This window comes from Phalangium opilio, unplaced genomic scaffold, assembly GCF_054372755.1.
Source record: "Phalangium opilio isolate 3A_F unplaced genomic scaffold, DU_Popi_V2 ptg000118l_1, whole genome shotgun sequence".
In the NCBI taxonomy this organism is placed as follows: Eukaryota; Metazoa; Arthropoda; class Arachnida; order Opiliones; family Phalangiidae; genus Phalangium; species Phalangium opilio.
Window position 1 is genome coordinate 125,576 of NW_028324211.1, and position 11,263 is coordinate 136,838.

At 37.4% G+C, this 11,263-nt stretch overlaps 1 protein-coding gene across 1 annotated transcript; it reads right to left on the reverse strand.

Moving 5' to 3' along the window:
* Positions 1-3,523: 3,523 nt before the first annotated feature.
* On the reverse strand, positions 3,524-4,866 carry LOC149622718 (uncharacterized). The gene is made up of 3 exons (XM_089853504.1): positions 4,792-4,866; positions 3,893-4,744; positions 3,524-3,790 (listed from the first exon to the last, which is right to left on the reverse strand). Exons 1-3 carry the CDS (start codon positions 4,864-4,866, stop codon positions 3,524-3,526), a joined length of 1,194 nt encoding a protein of 397 aa, XP_089709630.1.
* Between the last annotated feature and the right edge of the window lie 6,397 nt (positions 4,867-11,263).

The window sequence follows — 11,263 nt, forward strand, 5'->3', positions numbered from 1 at the left end:
GGTCTGCCAGCTTTACCCCAGCCCCATGTTAAAAAACGACTAGCAAAAGCGCCCCTAGATCCAACTTTCGCCGTTAAGTGCGCTTACAACCCAGTTTTCCTCGTAAGGAATTTCTTTGGGAAAAAAAAATCGGAAGTGGATTTGGTTTTGGAGCATTTTTAATATATTTACCTATTATTTTCGTGACCGAATTTTAAATGAGAAGTGAAGTAAAATCTAATCTTTATTTTGAGACTTATTTCATAATTTTCCGTCCGTTATTTGACGAAAAATCAACATTCAAAGTTGGAGTTGTTTTTAAGGCGGAGAAATGCGCCGTTTAGAGTTAAGCCTTGTTCTGAAGGAAGTTTACATTGACAAAGGGGCTGAAGTGAAATAGTCCATAATGGCGCTGGGGGTGAAGCTATGCTCAAATTTCCAAGTCCTATTTACATCTTGGTATCGATGCTCAAACATAGCCGTGGCTTTCCATCGAGCAATAAATAATATCAATTCAAACAACTTCCACGTAAAATATTCAGCAATACTTCAAAAGAAAAAAAGCTACAGTCGCTATTATTTCAACAACTTTCCAATTGGTCCATGTCTTAAAATTTCAATGACTTATCAATGTCCCTAAGCCGTTTAAATTTCACTAACCAACCTTATGACCTTTCAACTACAATACCCGTAACATTTCTGGGAATTTAATCAATTAACCTTGACTCGTTTTACAAATTCTCAAACATCCCCAAGATTTTAGAACAAAGAAATTTAATTACCGTCTAAATGACGCCCGATATTTCAATCCAATTAAAATTGCAAATTAAATAATCAGAGAAATAATCTAAAAAGTACTTACGGCGCAACAAACACAATTCGCCTGTCCCGTTGAACCACGCAAAACTGATCAAACTGTCAATGACTTCATCGGACGCTCGACGAGACAACCGCTAAATTCACCACAGAGAGACGACATTTCCCGCAAAAAATGCCCACACACAAATAAGGCGGGAAATTAAAAAATCCCGCCAATTTGAGAATGAAAATGAATTACACCGAGAGCGGCTGCAAATGGACTTTGAAGTTTATCTTCAAGATATTCTTTATTATTTAAGTGCACTAAACGCCAACTGACTTTCATGTGCAATTAAGTGTAACTAGTCATTGAAGAGAAAAGGAGGTTTACTTGGGTGGTGACAGAAGGGGGGTGTATGGGGTCAAGTCACCACCGGGAGGGACAGACGGCACTGCCACCATGTGTCGTATTCCCTCCAAACTTTGTCGCTCAGAAGTTTGGCTTACAGGAGTGATAACACTCCCGACAAATTCGAGATAATTAAGTAGACATGGCTTTGTGGCGCCACACGAGCGCCCGGTGTTAAAGTTCACTACAGAGAGATACCGCCCTGATTTTTAACAATGTTTAAAAAATAATTGGGTGGGATTAAAATCAGTCTTTGGAAATCCCCCGTTGTTATTTGGATAGCGGGAGGAATTAGGTGAAAGAATAATAATGCCAAGTATTGTTTTTTGTTGTTCAAGGTTACCATAGGTCAGGGAAAAATCCCGTAAAGGGCGCAACACTGCACGTGCTGCAAGAAAAAGCGTGAAAATAAATGTCAGAAACGATTCAAAAAGATATAAATTTATTAATGAAACATTTTGCGTAATTAATTTTCGTTTGTTAATATTGATTTCAAGTTAAGGAAAAAAATAGTACAAAAGTAAATATGAACTTGATATAGACGCGTACAGTTTCAATTGTGTATTAATTGTGTAAAGAAAACCCTAAAAGAAAATTTTTACCCAACATTTTCAAGTAAACCATATTTGAAAGAAAGAATTTAATCAAAGTAGAATTTAATTTCAATTAACCATAACTATATTAAGATTAATTAATTTTTATATAATATAATTAATAATAAGAAATTTAAATTTTTATTTGTGATTGAACCATTAGTTAACAAGTTTACTAAGGCATAGTATAACGTTATGAAGAAATCATTAAATTTTTGTATTGAAATATTTAAAGTCCATATTATAATAAAAATAAAGCATTGTATATAAAATAAAAAGATAGTACCAATTAAAAACCAAAATTAACTTTCGTATACTATTTTTTAATTTTAGAATTTAATACCAAAAAGAATAGTACATAAATCAAAAAATTAAGTCGATATTCGTGTTTTAAACATTCAAAATATCTAGAAACAATTGAGAACTTTCGTCGGAAATTTGCTTAAAAAAACCAACAAAAAAGTATTTCTTTAAAGCGAAATATTTTTTCAAAAAAGTACGATCTTAACTTAACCTAATCTAAACCTAACCTAGACTCACGCGTTTTCATTCTTTATTTATTAATGAAGATATAGGATTTCTAAACGGTTTAGTTCAAAAGGTTTAGATAATTTCTTTTCACAAATCAAAACATTTTCAGTCAAACAAATTGCATTGCTTCTGACTAATTTAATTTGAAGTTGCTGAACACGAATATCGACTTAATATTTAATTTAATTAAGCGCCCGGTAAACTGCACTTATACTCTTTCGCTTAAGACCGATCCGCTATTTTAATTACGCATTGTTATTTTAAAATCGAATTGTAAAAAAGAAATCGTTTTCATGAAAATGAAAAATACACGAGTGGCTAAAAGTGCGCCTATATTTCGTTTAGAAAGAAACAAAAAGAACTATATTGTGGAAAAGGTGCCAAAAACAAGTCTAATTAGCAATAATTAGGAATAAGTAGCAAGATTTAGGGGTAAAAACGTGTCCAATTTAATAATATTTTGGAAAAGGCGAAGATTAATTTAGCTAATAATATCAAAAACAGACGCGCATTAAGCCGCTCATAAAAAAAACGACCCAGTGAAAACTTTTACGAAAATTCAGACAACAAAACAGATTATACCATAAAAGTCCTACTGCATATTCTAAATACAAAAGGAATTAAATACTAAAATAAATTATCTTTTATTACAATATGATAATTAGTACACTTAATTAGTCTTAAAAACACTCAAGGACTACTGCAACATCCGCCATTGCAGTAGTGGCGTCTGCTATATCGAACCTCTTAACCCCAACCTCTTTCATCCTGTGAGAATTCAACCAAATCCTATAGGTGTAGGGGTTCTGGCTAGCAGACGCTATGCACTAAACCAATGGCGGGTGGCGCAGTAGTCCTTGATAGTTGTACAAGGCTAATTAAATGTACAAATTATCATATTGTAATAAGAGATAATTCATTTTACTTTAATTTCAATATTTAAGTCCTTTTATATTTAGAAAAATGAAGCCGTTCTTTTAAGGTATAATCAGTTATGTTACCTAAACTTTCCCTTTAATAACGTCTCGCTAAAATCTTGAAGGAACATTGCAGTATTGATACTCGATCTCACGACGAATCTAATCACATTATTACCCGGATACCCGATAACAGAATTCGGGTGCCCGCCCCGATACCCGATAAGCAAATTTAAGAGTACCCGAATTCAGTTTGAATATACAAAAATCACTATACGCGCACAACTCAAGAAAGTTTATATTTGAAATTTAGAAGTATTAATTAGACTAGAATCGGCAGTGACCCCCGAGGGGGTTAATTCGGCACTAGTTCCCTTTTTTAAATCATCAATATACCCACTAAGCAGTTCAACTACATCTTCATGTTTACATCGATGAGCTATGTCTAATGCCGTTTCTCCTTTCTTATTTTTTAACTGGGGATTAGCACCGCGTTCAAGTAACAATTTCACGACATCAACGAAGCCCCCTAAAGCGGCACGGTACATTGGCGTTTTACCCTCCTCATTCTTTAAATCGCAATAAGCTCCGCGTTCAAGTAACAATTTTACGACATCAACGTAGCCCCTAGAAGCGGCAATGTGTATTGGCGCTTCACCCGTGGCACTCTTTAAGTCGTAATTAGCGCCACGTTCTAGTAACAATTTCACGACATCAACGTGGCCCTTCATAGCAGCATTATGCATTGGCGTTTTACCCTTGTGACACATTAAATCGCAATTAGCGCCGTGTTCTATTAACAATTTCACGACATCAACGTGGCCCCCATAAGCGGCAATGAGCATTGGCGTTTCACCGTCGTCACTCTTTAAATCGTAATTAGCTCCGCGTTCAAGTAACAATTTCACCACATCAACTTGTCCCCAATAAGCGGCACGGTGCATTGGCGTTTCACCCCTGTCACTCTTTAAATCGGAATTAGCGACGCGTTCTAGTAACAATTTCACGATATCAACATGGCCCCCATAAGCGGCATCATGCATTGGCGTTTCACCCCTGTCATTCTTTAAATCGTAATTAGCACCGCGTTCTAGTAACAATTTCACGATATCTACGTGGCCCCCATAAGCGGCAAAGTGCATTGGGGTTTCACCGTCGTCATTTTTTAAATCGTAATTAGCACCGCGTTCTATTAACAGTTTCACGACATCAACGCGGCCCTGTTTAGCGGCACGGTGCATTGGGGTTTTACCGTCGTCTTTCTTTAAATCGTAATTCGCGCCGCGTTCTATTAACAATTTCACGACATCAACGTGGCCCCGTTTAGCGGCACGGTGCATTGGAGTTTCACCCCTGTCATTCTTTAAATCGGGATTACCGTCGCGTTCTATTAACAATTTTACGACATCAACGTGGCCCCATTCAGCGGCATAGTGCATTGGCGTTTCACCGTCGTCATTCTTTAAATCGTAATTAGCGCCGCGTTCTAGAAACAATTTCACGACATCAACGTGACCCTGCGATGAAACAAGGTGTAATGGGGTCTCCATATTCCACAGTTTACGTCAGCACCGGCATTGATTAAAAGTTCTGCAATTTTAACGTGGTTGTTTGAAGAGGCAGGCTGTTTTCCAGTCATGTCTAGTTAAAAGAGCATGCATTACTAATCACGCACCGAAGTATAGCCAAAAGCGCATAGATCAGAAAGTGAAGAACATTAAACCTTTCTAGCCTTTAGCAACGGTATTCGTGTAAAATGAGAAGCAAGGGGGGACACAAATGGGTGGTTGGTGAGCCTCGTTTTCAACTACCAATCGAATCAGAGATATATTAGGTCATCGTTAATGTCACGTGACAAGCGGAAAGTAGTTCGCTATGGTAGCGACTCCTGGCGATAGTGGGAAATACTATTGAGAAATCGGCTGCTTAACTAGGCTTAACGGACCGGTTGTTCTTTAGCGCTCTTTCGGTTCAATCGTCGTGGAATTTTCAAGTTTCGTTAAGTTGAATTTTGATATTGTTTCCGAGACTTTGTTTTTGCTTTTATTAATGAAATGCCTCGAAAGAAAACACCAGAACATTTAGCGCTTTTAGCGCAAAAGCTGAGCTTTTGCAGATTATCAACTTTTAGACTCATTTCAATATCAGTTTCTCTAGAAACCCTAGCTTTGGCATCTAGAACTTTCCAGGCAAACCAATGGATTACCAAGGAAAGTTCTGATTTAAATTCTTCGTGGCACACAATAACTGGGTGAGGTTTATCATTTTGGAACAATATATTATGTACCCAGTTGCTCCAAGCGAACAAAAACGAGGTATACCCACATTGTTCTTTTTTCTATTTTGATTTCAACAAATCATACTGGCTACACATATCTTCGAATATTTCTTTTAAACTGTCATTGTTTTTCATGCATTCTATTGCACCTTTAAGTTTCCCGTCTTTATCAATCAGGAAAAAGTCATCCTTTTCGTAGCTTTCTAAAATGTTTGCTAAATTCAAATCTGACATTTTGACATCTGTGCCGATTCCTGACTACCTAAATGACTTGATTATATTAAGCCTTGGAATTAAACTATAGCAGACGACATGAAGATAAGGAAATAAGTGAACTATTTTTTCGAGCCAACTTACGCATGTACCTTGTGTAAAACTACTCGAAAGTAACTCTCCGCCGCGGCATAAGACCAACTCTTCCCGTCGCTCTGTAAGGGGGACGGAAATCTTGAATCGACTATGGGGGAACTCATTTTTCACGTTGCGGTTCAGGCTTCTCGTTCTTCACTTTCTGGTTATCTGCGCGCTTTTGGTATAGCCTAGGTCTGGAGTTCATAATAACCCCCTTGTTATTTAATTTAACCGCGGAATTCTCACTCATACCATGGCCAACTATCAGTAACACTCATCAGGAAAAACATCGATGTTTGGGAATATGAAATCGGTGCTCTTTTGACGTCATGATGACGTTGCAGTTATTGAACGTCACAATTTTGCGTAATCGATGCTTTTCAAAATGGCGACGATATTATGATAACGTTAGGGCAGAGGCTAAAATAATAAATCCGAACTATGTACAACGATATTATACTTCAATTTATCAACTAAATCAAAACTCCTTTCTCTTAAAATTCTGTCATAATCCTTTTTTTTTCGAAATTGTTTATAGCTTTTTAGCATTATTATCCGTAGAGATTTGTCAATTCTTCATTATTTAAGATCGGAATGTAGATCCCTCCATTTTTTGGTCACGGCGCAAAATGACGAAATTTACGTCATGAATCCGATGCTCGTCAAAAAAAAATTCCTCTCACAGCTGATTTTTCTGATGAGCATCCGATAAGCATCATGACGTCACGCCCAAAGACACGAAAAAGCGTTGTTTGCTTGTGCTGACAACTGATTCTTTAACAGAGTACACAGAATAAGCTGTCGTTCGATATAGTGATTTGCCCATCCTATAGCGTGAAAACAAATTTCCTCAATTGCATTGATTCTATAGAGTGCTGTCAGAAGTGCCGGTGTGACGTCACCCATGCTGTTTTCCCATAAAGAAAAAACGGCAACTGTCATGGCCGCCCATTGCTAAAGGCAGACTCGTGACGTTCAACCCTGGATCTGACGTCACAACTGACAGCACTCTATACCCATGCTCTTCTATGGGGAAAATATTCGGAAGTGGACTCGTTTTAAGAACAACACAGAAACTCGAAAACCAACCACGGCAAGGTTATGTTATAATTTCACACTACAAAAAAATGTAAATTCATTGACAACTAAACTAAAAGTAAATAAACATGTTTCTATTTAAAAAAGTAATGAAATCTCTCACGTGACGTGGAATTATTTTATCCAACTTCTTCACCCGCCAATAATGGAGTACAATATTTATTGGTTAAGAACTAGGTATCAACATGACGTCGTTAATTGTAAATCATGTTTCAAATATTGAAATTAAAACCTACCTTTTATCTTGCTAATCCTTTTTACGAAGAATCTCCGGAATCATTAGCCGTTCAGATTAGCGAAATAACAGAGCACATTAAAATAACTTTTAACTATTATTAAAATGTTCTTACTGATCAATATGCATCTGTTTCAACTAATTTTAGACAATTAAACTACATACTCCCAATTTAGCGTTAATTTCCGTTAACAAGTTATGGACATACTAGAACTAATTTAATCTTTCAAAATCCTTATCAGCTTGCAAAATTTCACATCATTGTGTAATAACATCAGCCGAGATTAGTCACGCGGTGAAACTTACCTTGAATGATTAAAATAAGATAAGACTATAACACGCAGAGTTTGGTTTTATCAAGAAGGGATATCTAGTTTACTAGGGAGAAGGTATAAATTCGCCACATTTCTAGCTTAATCTCCTGTCCAAACGTAGGTCCGGAGTTAAAACCTGCCTCTAAATTACAGCCAGTATCTCATTGGTTCTTGAAAACTCACGTCAGCGCGACGCGAATGACGAAAATTACTGACGACCGAGGAGGGGCGAAATAGCCCGGCCTCCTTTTACTTCCCCCCTTGTAGTTTTAAAGGGGGACTGGGACTATGGCGATCGAATACTTAGGCATCTTATACCTTCTCCCTAGTAAGCTAGATATTCCTTCTTGGTTCTATCGTAGTGAGATAGCAACGGCCTAATCCAATTAAAAAAGAGTTTCAAAAAGGAATTTCTTGTTACTAAGGCAAAATAAAAGAATTGTCTTTGAGATTTGAAGAAGTATTATCAGAAGGGAATAAGAGAGAAGGGAGACAATGGAGCCTGCTTTGGTAACGAGAGTCCGACCAACCTCAAGAAAACCGCGAAAACTTTGCGCAAGTACACAGCTTTAACCAATTTACTGCAAGTATAGTTCTTTAAGTTCTCCGCGGTATCAGGCGGCCTATTTGTCAGGTAGATTTTCATTCTCCAAAGGCTTAGGGCTGTCGATGTTTCGTTCTTGTGTAATTATAACCTCAAGTATGCATTTTATTGAAACTAATTTTTATTTTTTAATATTAATTCAGAATAATTGGTTTTCATCTATTTATTACCTTCAAATTATCTGATTTTGGTATGTTCTCAATTAACGTGCATCTAAATTAATTGCACAGCTTGATTTCGTTTATCAACATGAAATTCGGCCATTTTTATTTCCTTCAATGTAAAGTTGTAAACAAAACTACTTTTTATACGTCAACCGAGACGTCACCTTCTTATCTGACGTTACAGCTAAGACAGAAGTTAGATAGACAATCAGTGAAGGGTAGTTTATTTGAGGTTAGTAAGACTGTAAGTGTAAAGCATTATGGAGATGTAAAGTGTGTCCCTTCTGCTTATTCCCTTCTGGTATTATGACTCAAGTTGTTATCAATTCCGAAGAATAGCAAACAAACGCAGACTTGAGTGTTACACTTATTGTTGTTATGTTTCTTATAATGATAATAATAAAAATATTGCAATAAATATTGTATTAATATTATTTATTTACTATTTAAATGTAGTACAATGGATGGTTGATGCTACCCCGTTGTACAGAAATAAGGATGGTTAAGTATGTAGCGGTAATAAGACGTCATGAAAGATAAAATAAAGGAAAATTAAGATTAGATTGGCGTGGATTAAGTAAAAGATACGTTGTATAACGAGATAGTTTATTATAGAAAAAAAGCACTTATTCCAATTCAACAAATTTTCAACGATTCCCTTTAAATCGGCTGGTAATACGGTAAAGTTGGTTATATTGAAATTCCCTTATGGGATATGACGATTTCGCGCCAAAATATCCCCACGTGGCCACGTTGTATTTATGAAGGCCCTGTGTCTGACGGTGGTATAAGACTTGCAAAGGTTCTTGGTATTCTAATTCAGTTTAGTTCCTTGTCTTCCTGAACCTTTCAGCGAATTGCGCAAGTGTGTCCGCATCCAGGTCATTGTCCAGCCGTTCTACGTTAGTCCTTGCTTCTTTTATCGTTCGAGATTTATGGTTTTCGAAAATTGACGTTCCTTAAAATTAATCTGTCATTTTAGGGTGGTGGAATGGGATTGGATGGGATTTCACGCCTTTAAATCTAACGCTGATAATGAAATATATCGAGCAAAAGTAAAACACAATTCACAACGCTTAACCTTACCAGAACAATTAAATGCAGTGCTTAATCATACTATTATAGTCCCCATCCTTTTGAAGTAGACTAACGAAAAATATCACCTCACCATAATCCTTTCCTATTCACTCTCCCTTCAATGACGAACGAAATACATTATACTGCCAAAGGCGGTACTCTATCACGACGACGCCAACAACAGGGCAGGTCAAACTAATACCCACATCGTTGATGTGCATCATACGATGTGGATAAAAAACCTATTGTCGCTAAAATTTCAATACTTTCCAATTGATCCATGCCCTAAAAGTTCAATACCCAACCTTATGACTTTTGAAGTACAATACCCGTAACATTTCTCGGAATTTAATTAATTAACCTTCAATCATTTTCCAAATCCTGAAAAGATTTTAGAAACAACAAATTTAATTACCGTCTAAAGGACGCCCGATATTTCAATCCAATTAAAATTGAAAATTAATTAATCAGAGAAATAATCCAAAAAATGCTTTCGGCGCAACAGGCCGTTGCTACTTTGTTCCGAAAATAGGGGGCAAATAGTGTAATGCTATTTACCCTCGAAAATCGGGGCTATTTAGCCCCGATTTTCGGTGGCAAATGGGGTGTGCTATTTGCCCCCGATTATTCAAAGCCCCGATTTTTTCGGGGAAATAGCACACCCCGCGCCTCCAAGGCTATTTACCCCTGAAAATCGGGGCTCCTATATTTACGGTGGTAAATAGCAACCACCGCGCGACCAACACTATTTACCCCCGAAAATCTGAACCCCTATTTTCGGGGCTAAATAGCCTGGATACGGCTTCCTGCTATTTTCCCCTGAAAACAACGAAGCTCCAATTTTAGGGGGCAAATAGCCTTGGCCGCGCGGCTGTTGCTATTTTCCCCCGAATGATACCCCACCGAATCACGCACGTTTTTGTGCTGATTGAAGAGAGAATGAAATAGTCAGATAACCATTTAATAATAAATTTCGACTTATAATAGAACATCTTCCAAAATGGATTAACGTCCTAACCTAACATAATCTAACTACGGACGACCAGTTCATAACGTCATCGTCACTCGGAGAGTTTAAAAACCGGTGAAATTATATTGTGAAACTACTATAAATGGACTCCAAAGAAGACAACGGTGTGTGGATAGAGTTAAACCAAAAGTAGATAGGGGGAAATAAAGCTTGAGGATGATCCCCCCCTTTGACCGAGGGTTTCGACCAATAAAGTTTAAAAGCTCTCCCTCCTCTCCCTTACCCCAACGCGAGTTAGCCAATGACGTTTGAGAAAACACCTCATCCTCTTATCAATTTTTTTAGACGTAGTTCATAGCGAAGGCAGCGCCCCGAGACAGTAGCTGGTGAAACTTGAAACAATTGTCTGCTCTAAACGAAAATTCAAATCGACCAAGTGTTACATCGTTTCAAAATTCGGGGTGTTGATTTTTATCCTTTAATTTTTGTATTTCCCAATGTCACATATAGTTACAGGGTCGGGCCCATTATAGTTGACTAATCCACCTAGTTCAGGCAAAAAATGCAGAATAACCACCAATATCTTCTTCATGTTTTGACTTAAGAAGATCATACTGGCAAATCATATCGTATAACAGTTCATTCATGGATCTATTACCTTGCTAGGTCGTATGTGATGAAACAGGGAAGAAAGTGAGGTTTGTACAGGCGGTGACGGATGGCGGAATTGAGGTAAGTCACCGCCTACGGACACGGGGTAGTCGGTACCTGTAGAGGAGGATCGCCGACAAGTCCCTTATTCCCTCAAATTTTGTCGCCCAGAAGCACTCACAGATGTTGCTTTAGCGTATATCCGTATGCAATCTTTTTAAAACTGTTTAAAGATCTATTTTGCCGTTGCAAATAGGCACTGGCAATGTGCAATGCCCCTCCTACGCGAGGGGG